The sequence below is a fragment of the Channa argus genome, chromosome 20, assembly GCF_033026475.1.
Source record: "Channa argus isolate prfri chromosome 20, Channa argus male v1.0, whole genome shotgun sequence".
Classification (NCBI taxonomy): domain Eukaryota; kingdom Metazoa; phylum Chordata; class Actinopteri; order Anabantiformes; family Channidae; genus Channa; species Channa argus.
Window position 1 is genome coordinate 2,965,019 of NC_090216.1, and position 27,523 is coordinate 2,992,541.

Sequence of the window (27,523 nt, forward strand, 5' to 3'; positions counted from 1 at the left end):
CCACCACCAGGAATTAACTGTATTAAATGAACTTCTATTTATAATAATTTATTATACTGCACAACATCAACTAATTAGACTAACAGTCCAATTAGAAAGGGAATCATATTGTATTTATTTCTCATTTAAAGCTCTGCTCTGTTTTTATATGAAATAATCATTACATGCTCAACAAACTAAGGCTTTGCTGGTTAGTGAACAACTCACTGGGCTGATTATAATAAAAAAAAAAATTCTAAGAACCACAGATTATTTGTTTTAGGCCAAACTGCTGTAGCCTGGTCCTTATTAGGTTTCCTCCAGTAATTATGAGAGACCGATCTGATTGCCGTGTGTGTGTGTAAACACAGTCGGGACAGATGCAGAATGTCTGTGGTGGAGTCTGACCTCCTCCTGCATGCCGCACTCCAGCAGCATGGTGACACAGGCCTCGATAGGAAAGGCAATATCTCTCCCGCTGAGCGCTAAGTGCTCCTCTAATGGTTTCCCATAGCATGGTTTCTCCACCCAGGTCTCTGTCAAACACACACACACACACAGTTACCTCCTCAGATACGTGCACAAAATACAGAAATCCAGTAGTACAATAGCTGTGTGTTCAGTATAGTGGAGAATTTATTTTTAAGGTTACAGACAGTCACCAAAACATCTCCTCTTATTCAGATAATTCTAAGTAACTGGGTCCTACATGAACAAACATGCCTAGCTCATGTTTGGTGTCCCTCAGTCTGCAACCTGGATGAATTATACACCTTCATTGTTGTCCAAAACGGATTATATTACACACATTAGCAGAGACAGGGCTCCACCAGCTGATATGTTCCTACATTCCAAAGCAGCTGGTCGAGACATTTCTGAAAAATAAATCTTGCCCAAAAAGCTCTGAATTCACCTGAGCTCTCATGGATGTGCAGCTGACAGGCTTACTTCAGGTTTCTGTGCAAACTTAAAGGAATACAGAGAATGTTGGGCAGCATTTAGTTAATCCCTAGTTCTTCCTTCTATGGTGTGTGTGAATACTTGTATTTGGTGACAGTGGACCTTATAGAAACAGAATGTGCAAACAAGGCAACATAAAACTGTAATTTAGCACTAAAGTCTTATCCAAAGGCTCTGATAGCTTTCATTTAAAGTTGTACGCGGCAAAGGAATCTCAGGTATCATCAATAGAACCTGAAACCTCCTGAAAACTGCACCTGAGGGCTTAGATGGCCTTTTCATGTTGACAATGTCAATATCACAAATATAATTTAAGCTGGGCTTATTGTATGATATTGTATTTACTAGAAACAGATGTATGAAGAGCCCTCAGAGCTTCCACTGGGGCAGTAAATTCATAAACCTGTAATATACTGCATCAAAAGTAAGAAACATAATAGAGATGACAGCACACAAACAGGATATAGGATCAGATGCCCCTTAAAAGCACACAGAGACACATTTACTGAGTGTGTCCACTTCTGTTTTATAAAACTCAGTCACTGTGACAATGGGGGCCCATCCCCATCTCCACCCCCAGTTAGCCATAATTGGATGTAGAAACATGCATTTACATAACGATGCTCCAGCACTGAAGTAGGGCTGTCAATCAGAAGAACACCAGAGGAGACAACTTTTAGATGATGCCATCACTGTCCTACAGTAGCAACACAACAAGGCCTGCAGTCATTTATCACCTACAGTACATCCATGAACCACAACCGATGTTCCTAAAATGATATTTAAAAAGATTTTACAAAGGAGAAACTGAAAGACCATTTGCCATTTGTCTCTCATATCGTTCCACCTTTAGCTGCCTCTGGAAAACTGTGCACATCTCAACAGAAGTTTGTTTGACAAGGAAACTAGTGCAAATGCTCTGTGGGACAGGGTTGAATCATATCATTTAAGTATGTGAAGTCCAGTAGGTCGCTGCAAAAAAAAAAAAAAAAAATCCAAAACCCTCTCTGTGCCTCTCCTGCTCTTCATTAGAAGGTAGTAGCCAATAGAAAACCTGCTGATCATATTTTATATAAATGTATATGGTTAAGTCAATAACCACAACAGTGTGTCGTCATCACAGGTTACTACAATCTATTTTAGCTTCACTTAAAGACGTAGGAACTGGAACTGAAAATAGGAACTTTAAATAAAAATAGAAATTCATAGAGCACCTGAATGTGTTCATATTTCTGCCTAATACAGCTTCTTTAAGTTATTGAGGTTAGAGGTTAGTCCTTAAAATCATCGTGTCAATACTTTGAGCCACAAGAACTCATGACTGCTGAAGCAATCTAAAAGTAAAAATTACACATTTTAAGCTGAAAGTACTTGAAAGTCACAAACCAAATATATTAACATTAACCTAATGAGATGATTTCACTGAATTTGTGAATCCATTAACTAAAGCCTCTGTATTGTTTTTCTCTCTGTGGCAGAAAATTGAAAACACTGAACCATCATTAACTCGGTTTCACTGTTGCTTATTAAGTCATACTTCAGATCTGTAACTATCATTTTAAATGCTTTCACTGTTTCCCTACGAGCACTAGTGCTAACCAGTCAGAGAAGTAAAACCCAGTGGGTTTTAGTGTTGTTGCCGTATTAGAAAGTGCAGTTCCTCACAATTGTTTACAGGTGATGCTAAACACGCACATTAATGGACACGCTGTCATATGAGCTGCAGCAGAGCCTAATGACTGCATCGAGAGTGTGAGACTCAAACTCACCCTGATGAGCTTTGATCTGGGGCAGAACACTCTGGAGCACCTCTAATGACTTCCTGTGATACTCAGCCTGGACTTCTATCAGCTACACAGAAAGACACAAAGAGAGGCCACATGGTCTGAGACGGACACACGTCATTTCTTCACTCGTGCTGCAGCCTGGAGAGGTGCTGCTGCACTTACCGTCTGGAAGTAGCTTGCATAGTCAATTTCTTTGGCCACAAAATTGTACATGTCTGCTGACAACTGATCCTGGTGAAAAGAAGAAAAAAAAATACACAGCAATGAGAAAGACACGAGGCATCAAAGAGAAAGGCACAGATGTGATTAGTTCCGTTACTGATAGCTGCATAACTTTATGTAGCTGACCGGAGATTAATGGGTTTAACTGTGAGTTTTCTACTATGAGAAGTCCAGCGGCAACATAAGTACACAAACTAAAAAGACGACTAAAAATGCAAGTACTTGCTTTGACATTTTGTGTTTTAATATTACTGGGTTGTTTATGCATCAACCTTTAAAGATCAGTAATGTTGCAGCAGGTGAATGTGGAGCTGACTTTAACTACGTCAACTAAAAACTGGATTATTTGATGACAGTGTTTTTGTCTTAACAACCTACTTCTGCAAAGTAAAAAAGTACATTAAAAAAAACTGTCAAATAACGGTAGTGGAGATAAAAGTCCAATATCCCCCCTTATTATTTTGTACTTAAACCCAGTACTTCAGTAAATATACTTTGTCACTTTGCAAAAGGATGAATAAATAGTAGATATATTGTGATCTGCTATCAAGCATCAGTATTGGAGCCGATGTGAGCATATTTCAAACGATCGGAATCAGCCAAACTAAAGCCAATCCAGTTTCCACGCACATTTAATTTTATTTTGCTGTGTTTATGCCGATTAGGGCTTTGGGAGCTTCTAACGCACGAATGACCCACACTCTTTACAGGACCTTGAACACCTCCAGAGCATGCTGATGGAGTGATCGTGCTACTTTCTCCATGAAAAGTAAATGGTAAATGGTCTGCACTTATATAGCGCTTTTCTACCTATTGGCACTCAAAGCGCTTTACAATGCTTCTTATTCACCCATTCACTCTCACAATCACACACACATTCATACACCGATGGGGGTCAACACTCACTGGGAGCAACTAAGTTGGGGTTCAGTGTCTTGCTCAAGGACACTTCGACATGTGACGAAGGAGCCGGGGATTGAACCAACAACTGTGAGATTGGTGGACAACCGCTCTACCTTCCTGCGCCACAGTCGCCCCAAAGTCCACACAGAGAAGCCAAACGTTGACGTTTCACCATTATATAGAGTTTGTTGGGCGACGGTACAACCAACTAAATATGAAAAAAAAAAAAAAGCCATGGGGATGTGAATGTGCATTAATTTTATGAGGAAGCTGGTGTAAGCTGCACTGCACACACACACACACACACTTCAGCTGGTTTGCTTGTGAAAGATTCATTTTTCAGTGCAGAAACTCTGTGTGGCAAAGTGGGACATTTTAAACATTCACCACAGGCTTTTGCTCGTCTGGAGGTCCTTGACTGACATTAAGCTGGTACTGAAGGTGTTGCGACGAGACGCACAGGTTAGAAAGAACAGCAGAATGATTTAGAGCCTGTTTATCAAAAGGTCAATGTAGAAAACATTCCGCTGCAACTTGTTCATTAAAGCTACAGTGACGGAAATTCATCGTCCTGCTGCAGCGTTGCAGGACTGCTCCGAGTTTGGATGTGCACGGGTTATTTAAATTTCTTTACCGTTCCATCAGACAGTATGTGGAACCTAACAGAAAAGGATTGGGTTAGCGTTTCAGCTAACACCAGGCAGGTGATCATGTGGGAGGAACGGATCAACCATGGCCGAGTCATCCGAGTGAGGCCGTCTAATTCGAACCCCCGTTAATGAGATCATTTCACAGCTGATGCAAGTTTATAAAAATGTGGACTAATATTTATATTTAAACCTGCACTGGCTGATTTTGTTTTTTGGCCTCGAGTGCAGCGGTAACAAACTGTCACTAACATGTCACCACCTACACTAATAATGAACCAGTTAGGACCAGTTCTTTATATATGTACACACACACACACACACGCAATAGATGCGGAGCAGCATGAGCATTGATTTAGAGTCACGATAGTAACCACCTAATGATCTGAAATCTAGGATTTTCTCCGTTTTTGGTCTCCACCAACTCCTTCAGCTGCTAAACGTGCCACTAAGTTGCTATAAATTCAAACTGTTGAAGTGAAGTGACGGTGATCACTGACTCGACAGATCTCCATGCGGTTGGCTGCCTCCTCCATCTCTTCCCTGAGGTGGTCGGCCTTGGCCCCCGTTGACGGCAGGTTGCTCGACAGTCCTGAAGACTTGGTTGATTGATAGTACCTGCGCACGCAACATTGACACAGAACATATTAGTAGAAGCAAAACAGAAAAAAAAAACATCACAACATCAACAGGGATAGAATTGCTGAACACAGCACGTTAAACCAAACATAGATTTATTTGCCTTTTGTTCTCCAGAGACAAGTCATTCACAGCTGACAGACAAACAAAATTACTCCTGACAAATGCAAGTAAAGGGACTGAAGTCCATATAAACGTTTCCTCCCCTTATTCTCTCTATCAGACTCTCCTCTTCCCTCTCTCTGCCAGACTTTCTGTCTGAGTGGAGATAACGTTCAGCCCTGCCAGGGGAGCTCAGCACACAGCGGGATGATGGGAAAAACTGTCTCAGATTTAGGTCACTAAAAAATGGTTGTTGTTTTTTTTTTTTTTTAAAAATCAAACTGACAGACTGGACCGCATTGAGGAAAATCTCATTTCTTCATGTCTCTGCTCATAATGGCACCGAAACGACAGTGAATCGGCAGAGAAGAAAGTGTGGAGATTGTACGTTCTTGGTTTCTGATTGAACAGGGGGGAGTCGGGGGGGATTGCTGCAGTGGCATGATGAGAAGAGGTCAGGAAGCGGTTTTCACACTTGTCTGAAAGTCTGTAGCAGTAACAGGTGGGCAAGTGACAAGAAAAAACAAAAAAGGTCAGATAGTATAAAGTAGCAATACATCCTTCGCCATCATTGCAGATATTCTCTCAGTATCCATTTACTAGCACTACTAACATTTCTGTAAAAGAAAACTGATTAAACACAGAGGCCCAGACATTTTTAGCCACACTGCCACAGGTTTGGTCATGTCACGTCAAACTCCCACTCGTAATTTCTAGCGAGAGATTGTGACATTTTCTGACTTCTGCACAATTTCCCACTTGGCAGAAACTGTGAAAGTGAAGCAAGTTCCATCATCACTGAAAGATTGATGGAAATCTATATTTAAATATGTATTGTGTCCTCTAACCTCTGGTCATTGAGTGACCTTACTGGGTGTTTTGACACTTCTGAACACTTCCTTGTCAGTAACAGCTAAGTGGGCAGGAATGTGGATGGACTACTTTCCTGATTCCACTTCACTGCTCATCCAAGTAGCTTCTCCAGTCTGAAAAACGTTGGGCATGAAAACCACAATTTATTCATTCAGCGTGGGTTTTGTTTCTCGCCGGATCTGAACAGGCTTGTTAGGGGAAAAGCAGAAGGGGACGCTGGACAGGTACTATGGTCGTTTATAGGCTTTGAGAAGAAACTTGGAACAATAGTGGCTGTTCTGTCCGTTTATCGGTTGAAGTCCTCAGAAGGAACTAACTCCGGGAGTTAATTTTACCAACTTGCACCTGAGCAGACGCTGCACCTGCAGTATTTCATTAAAGACATTCATTTTTGCCCTTCTGGTTCAAAGGGCCCCAGGTGTCGAGCAGCAAGTGTTATTGCTTTCTGCAGAGCGGCTGAGCATGACTCCATCACTGGTCTGTTGTTTCTGAACCCTGGGAAGTCGGGAAGATTGGCTTTGACAGCAGGTTGTGCCACAGACCCAGTGTGAAACCTTACTGTCTAATGAAACTGAGGGGTTTTTGTTGCTGGCATTGTGCAATAGCTTCATTTCCCATCTCACTGCTTCTAATGTAGAATTCCATCGTTATTTTTATTTCCTTGATTGCGCTGTATTGATTAAGCCTCAGATTCTTTTAAAAGAGGCTGAATCTGTGATGATCCCTAGTCACGGCTTACAATGCTGAACTACATTTCCCATGAAGAGATGCATTACAGTCGGAATGTTAAATCACTTTGTCAGCTAATACCAGTGAGCCATGCTATCAGGATAAGTCTGAAGAAGAGAAATTGGATTAGTGATCTTGATTATGTGGATTCCCACCAACCAGCTTACTACAGTGTGTGTAAACTCGTTCCCCGATTACCTGTGTAACCTGATGTCTCTTGTTAAATTACTGTCATGATGCAGACTGGGATTAAACGCTTTGCTTTATTAGGAAATAGCTGCAAATGTGCATAATGATTTTTCTTCTTTATCCTCCAATAGTATTTATAGCTGCACCCATTATCTGTAACCACTTATCCTGTTCAGGGTCATAGGGGGGCTAAAGCCATTGTACCCCTAGTATTTATAAAACAGCAAAACATTTCCTACATTTGTGCACGTTTACTACACCAAACATGGTGGCTACAACTTCACCGTGTGCACTCAAATCCCAGAGACATTCAGTGGGAAGATTCGCTCCATGCACCAGCAGATGGAGTTTCTCAGAACACAGCAAACAAAGTCACGCAGTCATTGACTCACCGTGCGCGTGCAGAGTCCATGTCCAGGACCAGTTTTGCTAAATGCTTCCTTTGTTTCTGGATGTTTGGGATTTCCACCTGAGGGACAGAGCAGAGAGGTTTTACCTCAGTGTGTTGTGTGTTGGTGTGAAACAGGACAAGAGTTGTCCGAGGTTTTGCGCCTGTGGCACAAATACCCAGCACCGTCCCACTGTTTCTTGGTCTCATGGAGATAAGCTTACTGGCAAATTTCCACCAATCAGAATGAGTCTTCTGAACGGAGGATGTGTGGAAAAAAAACATGGCTGTAAGCAAATGTAACCACTACAAAACTACACATAGTTATAACACTTATCATTAGCTTAATGAATGATAACTAAACAATGATTTTTAGAAAAAGAACAGGAAGTAAGGATTGCTACAATTTAATGCTGAAAATGTGCTACCTCATGCATTTCTCAGCGTATGCAGTAAATTATTTATACTTCATGCCCTATTTTATTTGTATTTGCTACTTTAACATTCCCAGACGGCTCAGTTGTATCATAATTCCTTTATTGATTAGTCTAATATGTTTGTATTGGCTCTTTATGCATTTTGAACCGATTGGAAATGTTTGAAAATAAGGGGGAAACATTTTTGTTGGACACCGTGTGGCTTCCGTACCTCGGCGAGGTCGTACAGAGGCTCAATGACGTCTCTCTCGATGGTGAGCTCGAACAAGACGAGCTCCTGAGCGAGTCTGTCCTGCGTCTCGCCGCACAGCTTCAGCATCTTCCTGCAGCAGACAAATGGACCATGAAAACCTCAGTAGTCGGCAAAAACTCTCAAACAACAAGTGTGTATGCTGCTGAGGAAGTGTTGTGTTTTCTGAATCATGTTCTCAAAAAATATGTATAAAACAATATTGTTAGGATCTGTTTTGTACAGTAAATCCTTCCCATTGCGTTTGCTGTTGTGTTTTTTTTTTTTTTCAAGCTAATTCATGCCATATGAAGTCTTCTTTTCCTTTAGGCTGCTCGCTTTCAGGGGTCTCCACAGTGAATCATGTGTCTCCATCTAACTCTGCCTCCTCTTCTCTCACTGTGCATCAGTGCCACTGTCTCTAAGCCGAACAACATCTCTGGTCTCACCACCATCTTGAACATCTTTCCTTTCATCCTCGCTGATACTCTTATCACACAACACACCTGACACTTTTCTCCACCCGTTCCAACCTGCCTGCACTCGCCTCTTCACCTCTTTTCCACACTCTCCGTTGCTCTGAACCGTTGACCCTAAGTACTTGAAGTCCTGCACCTTCTTCACCTCTGCTCCCTGTAACCTTACTGTTCCACCAGGGTCCCTCTCATTGACACACATGTATTCTGTCTTACTGCGGCTAAGCTTCATTCCTCTGTTTTCCAGAGCAGACCTCCACCTCTCTAGATTTTCCTCCACCTGCTCCCTGCTCTCACTACAAATCACAATGTCATCTGCAAACATCATAGTCCATGGAGATTCCAGTCTAACCTCATCTGTCAGCCTGTCCATCACCAGAGCAAACAAGAAGGGGCTCAGAGCTGATCCTTGATGCAAGTGTGGAGGATGTATGTCATCAGGACCAACTGCCTTTCTGCTCTTCATCCTCTTCAACGTCCTCCTCACTTCACTCTTACTAGTTTTTGCTACTTTACACCTCTTCTGCTCTTCGTTCCCTTTCATTTTCCTCATTCATCAACTCTTCAAAGTTCTTCCATCTTCCATCCTCCCATCTCTATCTCTTTGTCTCAAATCCACCTCTCCCTCTTTAGTGTCCAACCTAGCGTACAAGACATCATATGCTGTTTGTTTGGCCTTTGCCACCTCTACCTTCACCTTACGCTGCATGTCCCTGTTCTCCTGTCTACTCTCTTCAGTCCTCTCAGTGTCCCACTTCTTCTTACCCAACCTCTTTCTCTGTATACACTCCTGAACTTCCTCGTTCCACCACCAAGTCTCCTTGTCCACTTCCTCCTCCTACCCGTCTCCCTGATCACATTAGCTGTAGTGGTCCAGTCATCTGGAAGCACCTCCAAACCACACAGAGTCTGTCTCAGCTCCTCCCTGAAAACTACACAACATTCTTCCTTTTTCAACTTCCACCACTTTGTCCTCTTCATCTTCCTCACCACCAGAGTCATTTTACACAGCACCATCCTGTGTTGTCTGGCTACACTCTTCCCTACCAACACTTTGCAGTCACTGGTCTTTTTCAGATTACAACATATACACAAGATATCGTCCACCTGAGTGTTTCTCCCTCCACCAACAGTAGCCCAATAATTGACCAACAGTAGCAGGTGCCCACCGGCGCCCTGTAGGTCAACAGCTTGGCGGTTGTTGTTATACCAGGCCCTGACCGATCCAGTGTGGAAGTCGTGATTCCCATGTGTAATTTGGCATGTGTTTTACGTCGGATGCCCTTCCTGACACAACCCTCTGCATTTATCCAGACTTGGGACTGGCACAAGAAGACACCGGCTTGTGTCGCCTTGTGGTTGCATTTCATGCCATATGAAACAATGTTAATAAATAGACAATTCAAATAATTAATTTATATTGAGAGAACACAAGTTACAAGTTAAATACATTTGTAACCAAAGTAAAAAGAAAATATGTTTCTATTTACACGTACTTTTTGTAATTTATTTCTATAGGTGGTTTCATTTGGACTTGTGTGACAGTAATTATGTCGGTTTCATAAACAGAATGCTTTCAAATTAGTGTAGTCACTGGGTGATAGAACATCCATGTCAGTGCTTTTTGAAAGAAAATGCTGCATGTGCTGATGGATAATCAGGGATAATGTACGTAAATTACTGTCCATGCATGTGTGTGTTCTCACCCTAGTAGAGACTCGTCTCCGAGCACTCCTGCCCCATCCACCATACATTGTGCTAGTGTTGTGAGAGGAAGCTTTTTCTAAACAGAAACACATAAATCAATGGGTGAATCAGCCGTAAAACTCTGCTCGATGTGTCATCCAACACTGACAAAAACTGTAGTTAACAGATGAATCAGAGCAAAGCTAAGAAAAATCATCACTATCATCACTTCGTCAAGGGATTAGACTTTGTAATTAGGTGCATATTTTTATTTTTACTTTCAGTGTTTAGGCCCATTGATAGTCCTCCATGGTCCAACTGTCCAGGTTCTGAGCCTGGCCTTTCTCCACAGTGCCTTCACTGGATATCACACTGCTTAACCGAGTCCTTTAAACCGTGCGTGAGCTGTTACTTTAGGTTCCTTTTATAGACCTCATGGAGCATTATGAATTGCACCTTTCAGATCATCTAACTTGTTGCCCACTTTATTCATTTTTTGATATTATCTATAACTGCGGACAGCTGAGTGTCTAAACTCTCTGAAATGACTTTGTAAACCTTCCCTGCTTTATACAAATAAACCACTCTTGAACTAAGTCTTCTACATGTGATTCACACCAGCAGATGCTCCTTGTGAATAAAACAAAAAAAAAAAAAGTGAGAGTTCGCAGCTCCAAACTCTCAATCTTGTCCAGACTCCCGGTTTGCAAATTGCTGGCTCCAATTAGCTCTTGTTAACAACATTACTTTAGGGTTTCACGTGCTTTTGACACCGTACACTGTGAATGATGGATATGGACAAGACTAATGTAATTAATGTAATGTCCGATTGCTTCTTACCGAGGGCGACCTGACGGACTTTCTTTCCACATCCACACCCTGCTGGCCCTGCAGACAGGCGGTCAACTTCTTGTGTGTGCTGTGGGAAACCTGCTTGACCAACTCCAGGCGTTTCTCCACCTGACACCCAGAAAGAAAGCAATAAGAGCCAGATTGAGAAGTGTATCTCACACACACACACACACTATATATAGTTTCCGAACATCCCCATTGACACTTGCATAAATTCACGCAGGTGTTCGAAGCCTCTAACTAGAATTGAGTCAGATTACAAAAATAATAAGCACTGCAGCCATTTGTCTCTAGCACTACTGGTCTATAAATAAGGTTCCTCTCCTCTCTGGTTAGACTTGCATGAGAGCATTACCTGCCTTACTTAAATGCTTCTTATTTCATTACTAAACCAACTCACTGGAACTAATGTCGCAGGCACTGAAGGCATCATTAATCAGATCAATTACAGCGCTGCAGCCCAAGTCAATCAACAGGGACGTTCAGGCGTTTGCGTGGCAAAGAGGTTCAATTTCAGCGCTCATTAAAGTTGCCTGAAGGCAGCCAGGAAAGCCATTTGAAAAAGGTCATTTTTATGCACAATGAATACGTTGCACCAATAATGATTTTTCCCGTGAAAAGGAGAAAACAACGGAGGAAAAGAAACACACATATTAAACGATGATTCATTAGTACCTGTAGCAAGTCTTCACTTAACACTTCTGTTTTTTCAGCCCTAGAAGAGAAGAAAGAGAAAAAGAGGCCAAATTACAGAACTTGTTTCTATGGGAACTGGGCGACACACACACACACACACACACCTCAATCAATGTAATTACGGCATCTGCTGAATTTCTGAGCACATAATAAATAAGAAAGCAGCCACAGCCTGGAGCTAATATTATAATACAGGGATGCTTATTTTTCAAGTTGATGTGGTAAAAGTACAAAACTCAGGTCTGTACTCTCACCATCCAACAGTACTGTAGTGCTTTTTTTTAGTAGAAATATATGTTGCATCAGAACACAATTATATCATCACATGATATCATGTGGGGCAAAAAAAAAAAAAACACAAAGATGGTGGAGTGTGTGAAAATACACAAACAACGGTGTTTCGTCACCCACCATCCACCCAAACCTCCTCCCTTAAAAGACTCTGTTGACTATAAATTACATCATCATTGGCAATTAGAGCACGTGTAATATTTACCACAGCCACTAAATGTCACAATTTGAGTCACATTTCATTCATAATAACCGATCAAACCACAACTACATCAACACTTGATAACAGTCAATGACATCAAAGAAGTTGCAGCTACAACTGAAGATGGAACTTAAAATGGGCTACAAAGATGGATTTGTTTTGGGGTCTCAGGCAAGAGGGTGCATGTGGGACTGAGTCCAGACAAACTACAGTGTGTGTTCGTGGTAGCAAAGGAACAAGCCACCCAGTGCAACAGTGATGTGTTTTAAGATAAAACAGGCTTTGGATGCCAAGACAATTTTAATAGGGCTGGCTGACAATTAGAAATACCCTCAGCCTTTTTTTCACCTGTCCTGATTAACTGTATTCTAATATCATATTTGCTTTCTTCAGATCCTTTAAAAAAAAAAAAAACTCGTAATATAGTTATTGACATATAGTCCTATTTAGACGCTAAAGGCAGCACACATAGGTCAGAGGGGTTAAAGCAACGTGAATCGACTCTTCCACAGCCTTCAGCGATAATAGAGATTGACAGCTTGACCTATATCCGTGGGAATATTACAGCATGCAATGCTACAAAAACACTAAAGGTTAATAATAAGGTACAAGATGCAATCTGGAGAAAAATGTTGCCTGGAGTGTCTGTAACCTTTACAGATTATTACAACAGCACTTTGAAGATTCTTGCTCTAACAGTAATATACTCAATATATCAACGTATTAACCAATACTTTGTCTATTTATGCACTTAAAAAACATACTACAGTGTGTTGCCATATGTACCCTGTGGCTTCACAGTGTTACCGAAATGTCACATCTCAAGCTCTAAGAGCACAACATTCACCATGGCAACAACACATCACAGCTACTCTAATCATCTTGTGATTTGCACAGCGGCCTTTAGCTTCGCACAGACTGAACCCCGTCGTTCACGTCACCTGTATTTATACAGCACACGTGAATTCAATGCTGCCCATACACCTGTTCCACAACACCTCTCTCTGTATAAGCAACTGTGTACACAGTAAACATATTCACCAGTGCACAAATGTGCTGTAATTACTGGAGGATTTATTGTACCACTTATGCTGTAGTATCTACTTACTCACACCTGCAAGTTGTATGTAAATAATACTATTTCACTGCACTTCTGGATGGATGCAGACTGCAGTTTAGTGAGCCTGAACCTGTGCTCTGCACAACAACAACAACAAGAAAGGATCTAGTTACAAAAGGATTACGGATGTCATTGTAATTCGCCCAGCTGGAATTTGTAATTCATCACTAAGTTCTTGCTCTTTCTGCACAAATACCTTTTTTTTTGGAATTTTTCCATTGTCGAAATAGTTGCCCTAGTTTTGAATCCAGTGAAAAACTGATTAGGTCACAGTTACAGCGATATCCTTTATCTTACTACGTAATTCTCTAGTTCTTTCCTTTTGTCAGCTTCCTCATTCGCTGTTAAGACCTGTTATAGTTGGTTGTTTCGGCTACAGTACAGCCGAGCAGAGAGCAAACGCCAGAACAATTATAAAACTGGATGATTCTCGGATCCAGCTCCACATCAGGCTATAATCTGGCATCACTTCCCCTAAAAGCTTCTCAGCATTAAGAGACTCTTTATCGCACCGTTGTCTTCCAAGTTAAAATGCACAAGCTGTGATTTGACAGGTACAGAAACAATCACTTCACACAATTCAGTTTGCTTTCTTTTTTTTCCCCTCGATGTCTTTGTAGTCATTTCCTGTCCTCTATGCTCATAGTACTTTCTCTTTATGGCACATATGTGTTGATTTATTGAAAGAAACAAAAAACACAACAGTCCTTTCTCAACTAATCCAACCAGCTCTGCCTTAACTCACTAGCTGAACAACTTCTGATTGATAAAGATTTAGTGGCACCGGCATAGTTCAGACTTACAGAGCCGGTCTGTTCCTGTATGAGGATCTAGTCCTGCTGATCTGCAGCCTTCTCCTCCACATCATCCCACCTGCTAGCAGTGAGGAAACCACCTGCTTTCAGGCGGTGGCTAAGTGACGAGGATAAAGGAGGAAGGGGATAAAAGTAGAATGAAAGTGGGAGGAGAAGCCTGAAAAACGGGACCAGACTGTCCGGTTTTCCCTCTCTGTTATCACTAATGTCTGAGGCCTTTTCTCTGAGTCTGGCAACAAACAACACTTAGATTTGTAGTATATAACATTTTTTTTTTTTAAATTGCAAAAAAATATACAAAAAGTAGCTTGTCTCTATGTCACCTCTCTCACTCACACACACACACACCTTTTTCTCTCCTGGCTCGTGCAGAAGCTGGATGCTGGACCAAAAGGAAAAGTTCTTTTCTTTCACTCTTCCGTGTGTTCGACCAGCATCTGTTCATGCTGTGGGCCTCAGCATGCGGCTCCCTCACTGGGTCTCCTGCTCTTTTCTGTACAGCTTCTCCGATAATGCAGCCGTTTGTTTTTAACGTTACAGTTAAGTAATGTCTTCACATGGACTCTGAGCAGGTGAGACATTTGGTCCAAAACTATTTTCATAGTTGGAGATGATTTTTTTTGTTAGCATAGCGGCAGGAAGTGCTGGAAAACAAGCAGCGCTTCAAAATGCAACAAGGACAGAGATCACTTTTAGGAACTAACAGGAGACCAAACAGCACAGCTTTGTCAATGGCAGGTGGCATCCAACACATGCCTGAATTACCAACATCACCTATGCTGAAGGGTGGACCAAAGTGTCCTTCCATTATAAATAATCAATCATTGCTGTTCCTATAAAGAATTTTAAATAATTCAGTAAGTATCAGTAAATGTATGTTCAATCTTCCTCTTGGATGTTTTCCTTCTGATGTATATTTTTGACCGCAACACATTTTTTCCCCCATTTGGGACATTCAAAAATCCACACAGGTTGGATACCTATCACGTGTTATGGCATATTTAGTTATGTTTCTTCCTATTACCCTCATATTCTCCACGTCCTTCTAAGTTGCCTGTAAGAAATACACCACTTTTTGCAGAAATACTAGATGTTTTTTCTATTGCTAAAGGATAAACTGATTACTGATTCAGCACAGGTGAGAGGGGCGGAGCAGGCAGACAGGAAGTGAAAACAGAACAGAGCACATGGGAGGGGCTGACCACATATGAGAAAAACGGGAGCAGTAGCAGACAGAGCTATTGTAGCTAAAACGTCACAGAGACTGAACTTTTTTAGACGCAGTTAAAGCCGATGCAGCTGTTGTGTGTTTAAGCTGAATACAGAACACAGGCCGACTCTGCTCTCTCGCTCTCTCCTTATTGACTTTACCTAATTTATTTCCGAAATGTGTACAAATCCAGGATTTTTCCCCGGGTCTGAAGGGGCGTAAATCACTGACAGTTCTGCAGCTCTCTCTGAATTCGTTTCCTCTCTGATGTGCACAAGATTTACTGGCTCAGTGAATTTAACTATGGGATAATGATCCTTGTGCAAACACGCGCACACTCGGCTCCGTAATGAGCAGGTTAGCAATGAGTCAACACTCCTGGAAGGTCCAGTGCTTCTGTTTCACGCACTCAGACAAACACAAGTAATCCAAACATGCTCACAGTGCAAAGGACAGTTTGTCATTGGTTTTGACTGCGGGCTCACACACACAAATATTAAGCTCAGGAGCAAAATAAACTGCTGTCAGCTGCTACATTGAGTTTTTTGAACTTTTTCTTGACCTCACAGGTTTGTACGCATTATAATTGCAAATGTACCTGCATAAAATACATCTTTTTGGTCGACAGATTATTCAAATAGCTCCAGTTTGAACTGCTGTGTCCTCAATTACCAGCAAGAGGCACGTTTTCATAGTACTTTAACCTCACAGTACTGTGAGGGAAACAACTCTACTATCAACTGTTTATTAAAGCTATGGCTGCAGCAGAATGTACTTGGAGAGGCAGTGGATGCACAAATGTCACGGTGGCTTCCTGTAAAACGCAGCTGCACACTGGACAATGCAGATACAGAGGTAGAGAGCACATACTAACTCTTCCAGATTCTCTGCAAATATTGCTGTTCAAGTAGTGGAAACTAAAGAATAAAGAGTGCGCAGATGATTTCCACATTACATTGGGTTTACGGATGTGGTAAACGCATAATATGGATGAGAGAACAAGTATGAATGCATGATGCAATCAGTTATGTGTGGAACACAGTTCTTTAAAGATGGGATACTGTAAAACTAAGATGCAGCTGCAGGCAAAACACTGAGGGAGGGTCCATCACTTACCTAAAGTTCAAAAATGCTACAGGGAAATTGCAACTGGTGCTACCAAATAAATAAATAAGAAAATATGATACTATCACAATTAGTGCCAGGTGGACACAAGTGAGGAGACGGAACTAACAAACACATTTATTGGTTAAAAAAAAATAAAAATAAAAATAAAAATCAAATCAAACTGAAGAAGTCACTCTTAACAGGAGGGTACAAAGGAAAACATGACTGATAACGTTAATATGCAGAGCAACAGGGATTTAAGGGAAACAACCTTAAAACACAAAACCCAAATGAAAACAGGACAAATAAGAAACTAAAATGCATCCAACGAAACCTAAATTACCAACCGAGAAACCCAACTAACAGTAAAAACTGAGGGGACAAATGAACATAAAGCCCACCAAACAAAATAAGACACAGATGAGAAACATAAACTACTAAACCAGAATGAACATGCGGGAAAAGACTAAGGAAACAGAAGCAACCCAAACCTCAGAGCAAAAGTTGCTGGAAAACCGAGTCCAACACACAGGAGTCAGGATTGCTAGGATCAGGTAAACCATGAGTTCAGGACATAAGCTGTGAGGAAACTGTGGGGCAGCCTCCCCCACAGTTTCTACACAGACTTAAATACGGAGGGGAACAGGTGCAAACAATACAGTGGGATAACGAAGGGTAAAGTTAAAGAACAGGACTAGGAACAGGAAGTGTGGGAAAGGGGCTACAAAATAAAAGTCCAAAGGCAGGAAGTGTAACTGAGGGCCAGATCGTGACAGATACACACTCGAAGATTAGTAATTTTTCTTTTTAGACTATATTCTACTGATGTGTGTTTGTAATTATAAATATCCATAAATAAAAGGTTTTGACCTTGCTTCTTTGTGGCTTCATAGAGGGGAGAAGGTCGGCTTTTAATGATATACTGATGCTTCCGCTTGGGGGATTTGCTCCCCGTAACACAGCATGACCCCGGGAAAGGAGAGGCTGAAAAACACAGGGTATTTTGTAAAAAGATAAAAACTAGCCACAGTTTTTATCACAATGTTTGTTAACCTTTGCATCAGAAAAGTGGTAAGGAGTCTAGCTTTGTCTGGAACCCTCCGTACTCTCGTCTCTTTCTGCGGCTATTTCCTAATTATTCGACACAACAAGGACGTTACAGTGTCCTGAACAGGAGCCTTAGCGGCACAGGCAGCGCTTTACTGCATCATCAGCAGCTGTCGTCGCACCCGGGGTTCCCACTGGCACAGAGAAGGGAGAGTGTGGAGGCGAGGCCTGGGAGCCAGGGAGTGGTGGTGGTGGTGGTGGTGGTGACGAAAAAAGAAGCAGTAGAAGATAATAGATGTGTTTGTGCACAGCTTTTTCTTTTGGAAGCACTTTGTTTTTCTTGTTTCTCCAGTCCAGGACATTTGGCAAAGGACCAGACTCATAAGTTTAATAAAAAAAATAGAAGTTTAATTCAAACACACAAAAGTCTGCAGTGCTCTCTGGACGATCTCTGGGGACAACAGACAATTATATTTGTTGATTATTTTTGTGGTTACTGCGAGAAAAACAATGGCTGTGCACTGGATCAATGTTATAAAGCGTTGTACCATCACCACCCACTTTATTAGGCACGGCTGTACAATGTGACACTCTAAACTTGCTGTACCTGTTGGGTTTATATATGTTCAGTCTGACTGTCAAAAAGGTGAAGACTTGAAATGGCAGTAATGTGTGCAGATGCAGTGCATTGCATCAAAAGCCAGTTGTGACGGAGCTGTACCATATCATCATTTACTGTATGACGTGTGACACTGCGTCTTGTTATGCATAGATGTCTGAACGGGCCCACCAGGCCTGAGCCTATAAAGGGAATGTAAATACTTCTTATTTGATCGAGTGCAGTTAAAAGACCCAAAATGACCACTCTGACTTTCATCAGACTCCGTGCTGCACAGCAGAGAAGATTCACTGCAACAGTCAGAGGCAGCAGCAGCCAGATGTGATACCAGTGGTCCCACTGCTGTATGACTTGTATCACTGCACGATGATTGACTGCACTATGCAGCATGCAGGCTTTGAAATGATGTAATATAGTGAATATTTTCAATGCTGGAAAATCCCTTTATGATGGAGAAAAAACACGGTTCAAGGACAGAAACATACCACAGGAGAAATTGTTCTAGGTTAAGTGGGATTACGCAGCATGGATGGATCAAACGTGAGCGTGAGAGGAGGCAGGTGAAGATAAATAAGGCGTAAGGTAAAGTGGAGATCTGCATTTTCACACACACACACACACACACACACACACGGTCATCTACTACAGTGATTACATTAGTGGGAGAGGACTAAGAAATGATCACAATGCCTGGTGAAATGAAACCAGAGGTATTACTACTGGTACTTCACTTACATTAGTAACAACATTGAGGTCCGTTAGTTCTCTTCTATCTCCTCCCATTTTAGAAGGTGATATTGTCATTTTAATTATTATTATTATTTGCGAAGGTGGCTGAAGAAAACCGTGTGCAAGGACGTGTCTTATAAAGTACCACCACTTCAAATACTACAGTACATACATGTCTTACTCCAAGTACAAATATACAACTACTACTATTATTTATGTTGTTGTTTGTTTTTTTAAACACTGCAGTAATTGCTAAGAATTAAATCGTTGAGTGAAATATCTGTTTTTAACTCTTTAAATGTAGACACAACATCTCTCTGTGTGTCTGCTGTTCAGACAGACTCTGATGTCGGTGCAGAGCACATGTTGCATAGCAAGCAGCTGCAACAAAGCACCGAACGACAAAACACAACCTGGGGCTAAGGCTGCTTCAGACAGCACATCCAATCAAAAGGCTGCCCACAGCCAAAAGTTTCAAGTGTCCAGGTCTCCGGAGAGTTTACTATTTTTCTCAGGGAGAACTAAATCCCCCAGCCCTTCTAAGCTGAACACACTGAAATGGCCTGACTCATTCCAGATTCACCAGGAGTATGTCGGCCCTGTTGGGGCCACGGACAGCAAAACAGAGCAAAGCCCGGAAACCAAAAAGATCCATTGTAGAAGGCTGTGCACTTCTTTAAAGCCTCCAAAGATCCACTTTCCACCTACAGAGGCGGAATATTGTGGCTGGAAAATGACGCAGAACACTTCAGGTAAATGAGCGTAAAACCTTTGGACTATTGCCCCTGATGGTCCCCTACCATCGCTCCCCCCCGCAGCTTTGCAAATATTCCAGGAAATAAACAGCTGATCATGGGGCCACTAATAACCCAAGTTGTTGACACTTTCATAGCTAGATATTAGATATTGTCCATCCTTCCCAAAAAAAGCAAAGCCATTTTCTTCTTTCTTCTACGTTTGCCTGATGTTCAGTTATATCTTATTTTAGGAGAATTTTGTGTGTACATTTAAAAGTGCACTGTTTTTGTGTCTTCAACAGCCTCACAGGCCCGACAGACAAACGCCAGGGCAAAGAAAGTCCTCAACAATCTAGTCTTTTGTGGATTCTGGCACCTGGACAGACACTTGTTTAGAGAAACTGATATGAAACTGTAGGGCGGCGACTGGAAGGAGTCGCTCCTCAACGGATGCTCATGGGCAGAGAGACCGACGCCGTGGAAACAGACAGTGGAAATCTGAATCTGATTGTGGTAACGTTGTATTTGTTTTTGTCATGGTTGTCATTTAGTCATTATATTTCTGTTTTTCTGTCTGCTTTTGGTCATTGTTGAGTCATTTGGCATCTTTTTGTTTTTGCTGTGAATCTCTCAAGTATGAATGAAAATTTCAGAAACTGTACGAACCTTTTTTTTCCCAGCAGGCCCATTCGGCCACCATCCATACACGCAGTGTCAAAAACTAATTTAACGTAACACTGGAAACCAGCTCACTATTTCACCAAGACCCAAATTCAATGGCACACGTAAATCATACATCGGACATTTAGACATTGACTTTTTTTATGTAGTCCAGAGCCCACATTAAAAATTTGGCTCGGTTTCAACGACGAGAACATCCTCTGTCCTCAGACAGTGATATTTTCTGTAAGTCATGGTGGTGCAGCTATAGCAGCTTCTCAATAACAGCAGAGTGGACTGCAGTAAGCCTGGCAGCCTGCAGCTGAAGCACACGCACAAATGGACACACAGCAACACAAACACTGCAGTAACCAGCGCAGTAACCTGTCGTCTCTGACCCCGTCTGAATTCACCCACGCCGAGCCTGTTGACGCTCTGCTCACGCAACATCAACGCGGCTTCCTCCTGTCGACACGCCGTCCGACCTCTGCGGCTTCAAGATCCACGCCGCTTCTGGACACCAGAGACACTGAAACGTGCTGAAATAGACCAGCTAAGGACAACGACCCCACATTCACTGAGTGGACGAGTGTGTAGCAATGACTCCTCTTGAATTCAAACAAAACTAAAGAGTAAAAAAATCACATCACATCTGTATTCAGCATGTGACCTAACAAAGCATATTTCCATCCATCCATCATCTGTAACCACTCATGTTCTTAGGGGTTGTGGTTGTGTGTGTGTGTGTGTGGGGGGGGGGGCTGGAGCCTATCCCAGCTGTCACTGGGTGAGAGGTGGGGTGCACAGGTCCCCAGTCACCAGAGACGTACAGAGACAGGCAACTACAGGCAACTTAGAGTCACCAATTAACCTAACATGCGTGTCTTTGAACTGTGGGGACGCACAGGGACAAGGTGCAAACTACACAGAAAATCCCCAGTTGGCCGGGATTTAAACCGGTGACCTTCTAGCTGTGACGCAGCAGTGCAAACCACTCCACCACCATACTGTCCCTAGCGTATTTCCCATTTGAAAGTTTCCACCTTTAGGCCTATTCCAACATTGAACCCTGGCTGAAGACTGCCCTGATATATTTCCCTGAGAAACCTAATTTCATAATTTTCGATCATGTTTGTGGTTGTGGGCTGAGATGGAATACATGCAACTAGATTTTCAGAAGGTATGAGAGAGAATCTAAAGTCAAGTGGAACAAGTTTCTATGGTCTGATGAGACACAAATTGAGCTTTTTGACCATCATAATAGATATGAGAATAGTTATGACTGGTGACGCAGTGGTGGTGCAGTTGTGTATCTGGGTTTTTAGAAGCACTAGTGACCGATTACATGTCAGCTTCACTGACGTAGAAGCTTTAGGTTTGTCTTAAAGCTGCATACGCTCCAGTGACCACAACACTTCATCTCTTTGAATCATTAAAAAAAACTTGAGAGTTGTTTGCGGCAGATTAACTGCTCAGGTAAAACAAAACCCCACCAGGCTGCTAAATGCTGCCGTTAAATGCTAATACAAGTCAACCAATTCAGCAGGTGCTTTCCCAGAGAAAACCCAGCATCTGGTGAGGAGTCTGCTCTTCAACCAGGGACAGACGTGCTGCGTTTATCCACCTCCAGCCAGCCGTTTCTTCAAAACAGCAGCTGGGTCACAGCCAGCAACCAGCGCTCAGAAGGTCTCGCGTATTCTGGCAAGCAGGCTCTGACGCGGTTTTTCCTGTTTTGTCTCCCTACAGCTCCATTTCTGCCTGCCTCCTCCCACCTCACACCTCTGTGTGCGGTTTTTCCCTGAGCCTCCCGTCACCCGCTCGGTGCAGCGTTCTGACGGCCAGGCTCAGGACAACTCGTTGGACTCGTCTCTGCAGGAGCGTCCGCCACTGCCAAGTTCTCATCAACGATTGCACGGAATGACTAATGAATCTGAGAGGACGACCGAGGCGGAGCAAGACAAGACAAACACTCCCCCACTTAGAAAATGCACCAAGGGTGAGAAATTCCTTGCAAACAAAGATGCCTTTATTCTCTTGCTGGCGTTGCTAAAGTTGTGAAATAACTCCAGCAGGTGACAAACAGGACGAGACAATATGGTGCAGTGCCCTGGAGTTGTGACAGCACCGTGGAACTGACACAGGGTTTGCAGTTTTGTTGCTCATCCCACCGAAAAGCCGACAATAGCTGCGCTCTGTGAGACAAGGGCTGATGGAGTCATGCAGACTCATTTCTCCTCGTTCCTGAGCTTCCCTCGCTCTCCCCTCATATCTCCAGATTTCCTATCTGGGACGTTCGCGTTCAGGAAAGCGAGGTTAGGCTGTCGCCGTGGATACCGTCGACCTCATTCTTCCTCAGTGGTGCAGCCAGCGCTTCACTGCGGCCTTTGTCCTTTCACATTTCTTGGAGTGACATTTTTATGAGAAAATTTAAATCTGAAGGGTCAGGCCCGGCGCTAACCCTGCTCCAGGTCATCATATGTCTGTTCTGGAGCCAATTTCACCAAATTTACAGCATGAGGAAGTTTCAATTTCCTTTGTTCCTCTTAAAAATACAAACAAAAAGCCACAACAACGACATTTAGCAGTGAAATTATTCATCACAACAAAACTATTTACAGCAGAATCCGCTCTTCCTGCACCACAATGGAAAGAGAAAAAAACTGAATGAGAGAAACTGCAATAATGTGTTGTTTTGACGCATCACCCACCTTTTGTCACAAATCACTGCTCACAACAGATGCAGACGTGGATGAAATTGTGAAATGACTTGAAACTGACAAAAGTAATAAAACAAGAAACAAGAAAATGAAAATCTCTGCTTTTGATTTTTGCATTAAGAGGATATTTTATATAATATAATAAATTAAAATGTCCAGACAGATTTGATTAATCATAAAAAAATAATTGGATTATAGTAATATTTTGTACTGTTTCCTGTAATCAATCATTCCGTCTATTTGAACTGGAGGAAAAATAGACACTTTAGTTTGGTTTGGCCTTCGCTTTATTATTTAATATATCCTGTTGAAGCAAAACAAATAAAATGTCATTATTTATTTATTTGTTTGTTTTTTTGTTTTATCGTGTTTGTCAGCTTCAAGTTTTTTCTGAGAAAATGTTGGGCTCTTTATTTGTGGAAGGCTTCCAACAATTTAGTCTTTATGCTGTAGTGGTTAGTAATAGATGACATATATTAATAAGTCATCTGTTACTAACCACTACAATGTTGTTCGTTTGGCAGCATTTTGACATCAGAAAAATGGTGAAATCAAACAGTCTGAGAAATAAAGAAAAAGTTAATGGCATAAATAAAAATATGGTCCTGTCTGGCTTTGTCACACACCTGACACTGCACATGTCTTACTTATCGGTAGAAACACAATCTAGTGCGTTCATGTTTTTAATTCAGGACAGTCTGAACAACTGGGATACCTGCGAGTGATCGGGGCTACGGGACTAACAGTTACATAAATATGTCAGGTTTACTGTATGTGGACACACACGCATGTAGAAGTCCTTCAGCAGGGAGGAGGCGGCAGGCGTGAATCCAGACATTACAGCAGCACTTGGTCTTGTCACATTAATTGGTCCTACAGCTGTTTCCAGCTCAGAGTCAGACTAATGTGAAGAGCACTGAAGTACAGACACATCTTTGATGAGGCTGTTAATAAAATCGGTGACATCAGAGACTTTAAAAAGCGACCTACAGAAACTCGCAACGTTTCCACTGAGTCATGGTATGAAACTTTTAAATAACTGTTCTGGTTTGTTGTTTTAATTTTTGTTGTGTTGGCAACAAAAAGTTTAACTTTAATAGACCCTTTAATACAATTGATTTAATGGCTATTGGATGGAAACCAGCAGAAATTATGTAACTTAAAACTATTTGCTATTATAAAGCATTTTTAGTTCTGAGCAGTTTGTTTGTAATTTTTAAATTCTCCTAACCAGGCCACAACAAACAGCCCGAGACCAACACAATCATCTGCAAAAGGGTGTCCACATAGTTTTGGCCAATTGAAAAAGGTTTTCATACAGTAATATGTTCAAACATGTAAGAGAAATAACCTCATTGTGTATATTTAAATTAGCAAAACTAAAATGAACTTTAATATCCAAGGGCGACATTTAAAAGAGTATAAAGTGAAAAGATGATGAAGACATTTTCCCTGTCCTGCACATTTTCTCCGTTCTTCTAACAAAAACTTCAGAACATATGAACAGCTAACGATACACAGTACTGCACACATCCAGCACCTCCCATCTGACAGACATGCAGACATGTGGACAAATGTGTTTAGCACGCAGGCTCTCATGTGTCCATGTGTGCAGATGTGTGCATCTGCGTGATGGTCGCCCTGGGAAATCCTCCGCTCTCACTAAGTCTTCATTGGCTTTGCCTGCACTAACCAGGCCCTGTGTTCTAGCTGCACACACACACACACACACACACACGCCTATACACGAAGTGGCGAGGTGGTCGTTTGTGAGTAGAATTCCTGTGCACTGACAACATTTACCGTAACATTTTAATGCGGCTGAAATACAGATTTGAGCTGCTTCAACATTAATCTCATCATCATTAGTTGCCTCATTTTTAGACAGGAATGATTTAGGAGGACATGTGCTCTCGACCTGCGTCATCAGAGAGAGACACGAGAGAGGAGTTCCACCTCCTGTGTTCGCGTTTGCTACGATTCAAACTAAATCAGTGGATGGCACGATAGCACTGAACAGGGATTGGTACGTCGTGCATACTCACATCATCTACAGGGGATTGAAAAGTACATCCACCACAGATCACACACAGCACGTGTAGTTTGTAGAGCTCGTTAAAACCTGTTCTCGTGTTGCATCACAGCGCGCAACGTGCTCGCGTCATGAACCTACTGAAATAACTGATGACTTTTTGTTTCAATTCCTAATTTTTTTTCACTTTAGTTTGTTATTCAGCGCTTGTGTTTCCAGTTGTTCTGTAGCTTTCTTTGCAGCGCTGAAAAGTAATTATCCTGCTCCTGTGATAATAACTGAGGCAGAGCTCATTTTAAAAGGACTAGATAAATCATGTGGACTTTTCATTTAGTACAGCGTTGAAAACTTTGTTTAATTGCACCACATACAAACAGAGGTATGAACAATGTTATCCTTTTACTTACAATGCAAACGTAATGAAGCAATGCTGTGAGAACTCGACTTAAAATACTGCATTCAGTATTTGCTCACCTTAAAGTATATGCAGCAAAGCGGAGTCAAGTATAAAAAAGGGAATTTCAACTTTGCTTACAGTACGTGTTGAATGAATTCAAATTTGAATTTAATTTGGATTCAATTCTGCATATTTAATACAACTAAACAAGGAATTTCTGTGTAGCTGTACTGATCTGTCGTCCTCCTGAGTGGCATCATGTTCAAGGTTATGTCCCACACTTGGATTAGTTGATATTGTCAATACCACATTATTTGGATTGATTTATTTTCTCCTCACACTCACACTGCTCCCGATGCTCTGGGAGCTCATGTACACTGTTTACGAGTCCACAGAGTAGCAGCAAACGCCATCCTGCAAGCGATCACCACGTCTAAAACACACTTGCGTCGCCTCGACTCCATCTCATTGCCTAATGATGTGCGCTTGGCGTGCAGCACTATCAAAGGAGGCAACTGTTCCTTTGTGTTCATTCACCTCTCTCAGTGAACACACACACACACACACACAAGCACAGTGTGAGTGACTTCCCTTTGTACCTCTCATTTTCTTGTCATTTTTTAAAGATACCCTACAACACCCGGTGGACTCACATGAAGCAACACCGTGCCTCAGGCTTTTCTGAGATCCTGTGGGTTTTCGTGGACCTGTTAATGTGACTGGGAAACAGCTGTAATAAAGCGTAACTATTAAAACCAGCCAGATAGATATTTATAGAGCTCCCTGCAAGGCCTCGCTTCCTTGTTGCGACCCACATTCTGTAACAGTAAAATATTCATCGCTCTCATCACCGCTGATCAGGATGGAAACTTCAAACAACAGCTTATGTTGTGTTTGGCGATGCCGCATCAAGCAGCATTGAATGCCTCTGGATTTCCCTCAGCACGACAGGGTAGAACAGGCAGGTTTCACACTCGTCTCATCAGAAAAAACGCCGCTGATTCAGGAGGCAAATGACAAAAGGATGAAGAGTAGAAGGAGGATCCCATGCGATCGTACACTGCATCGGTGCCGGGCGCGGTTTTCAAAAAATGTCAGCAGTGATTTCGTCAGATATGGTAAAGCTCTCCAAACAGGCAGCAGATGCCTTCGGAGGAAAGGCCCTAAGGCAGCACGCAGCACACACCCGGGCCCCCCATCAGTCTACAAACACACACAGTCGCTTTGTTCGACGTTGGAACGGCAGGAGACAAAGGCCGAGGCGAGGCTACTACTACTACTACTGCACACATGCCGACGTGTAGGGTGGAGGCAGGAGGTAGGAGGACGACTCTGAAGACTAACGCAGCATAGCAGGTCTGCTTCGCTGCGTGTGCACCTGCCATGTTATTAGGGAGCATATGCTGCTGCTCTCAGCTACAAGTCATTCAGGCAGCTTCACAGCAGAAAGAAGCACGAAGAAGTGTTTCACGGCAAAGTAAACAAGCCACCATTAAAAAGAGAAGCACACGGTTTTTACAGACGCCATTAATCAGGGGCAACACACGTGACAGAGAGATAGTCTGTATGTTAAATTGGTTTCCAAAGTGGTCACAAAAACATGAGGACTTGCAAAAGCTGCCAGAAGATTAGCTCATTCTCGTGTTCGGGTGAACGGTACATGTAACATTATATCACATTAATAAACAACACCAACAATAACTAAACATCGGAAAAGATCATATTTACAATTTATGGATTTTGCAAGTAATCCGCCGAACCCAGCCGTGGGGAGAAGGCCATTCCTGCACAGCTGCTAGGCTAAGCTAGCTGCCTCCTGCTACCTTTGAAAACACCACTGCTACTTGGAAAAAGAATCTTCCACTCGGTCCTACCTTTTTTGAACTTCCTGTTGAAGTCTCAATTGTTCCAACACCAGATCACAGACCCCTATAGAACTGCTCGCTGACTCTGGTAACATCTCCAGCAGCCGCTATTAAGAAGCTAGCTTTTACCTTTGGACAGACTTTGGGAAGTAAAAGAAGCAGCTATTTGTTTTAATACAAA

At 42.2% G+C, this 27,523-nt stretch overlaps 1 protein-coding gene across 9 annotated transcripts in view; it reads right to left on the reverse strand.

Annotated features, from left to right (window-relative positions):
- Positions 1 to 27,523, reverse strand: part of LOC137105727 (rho GTPase-activating protein 44-like) — a 64,739-nt gene that overhangs the window by 21,380 nt on the left and 15,836 nt on the right. For 6 of the 9 annotated variants that reach the window (XM_067488274.1, XM_067488269.1, XM_067488273.1 and 3 more), the window contains exons 1-10: positions 14,211 to 14,287; positions 11,774 to 11,813; positions 11,087 to 11,206; positions 10,267 to 10,343; positions 8,067 to 8,178; positions 7,423 to 7,499; positions 4,999 to 5,116; positions 2,889 to 2,957; positions 2,709 to 2,790; positions 388 to 515 (exon numbers count right to left, since the gene is read on the reverse strand). In XM_067488274.1, the coding sequence (XP_067344375.1) occupies positions 388 to 515; positions 2,709 to 2,790; positions 2,889 to 2,957; positions 4,999 to 5,116; positions 7,423 to 7,499; positions 8,067 to 8,178; positions 10,267 to 10,343; positions 11,087 to 11,206; positions 11,774 to 11,813; positions 14,211 to 14,275 (888 nt within the window). In that variant the 5' untranslated portion in view covers positions 14,276 to 14,287. Of the gene's footprint in view, positions 1 to 387; positions 516 to 2,708; positions 2,791 to 2,888; positions 2,958 to 4,998; positions 5,117 to 7,422; positions 7,500 to 8,066; positions 8,179 to 10,266; positions 10,344 to 11,086; positions 11,207 to 11,773; positions 11,814 to 14,210; positions 14,288 to 27,523 lie in introns of those variants that run through there. The other 3 variants (XM_067488275.1, XM_067488268.1, XM_067488272.1) reach the window with 1 other exon arrangement.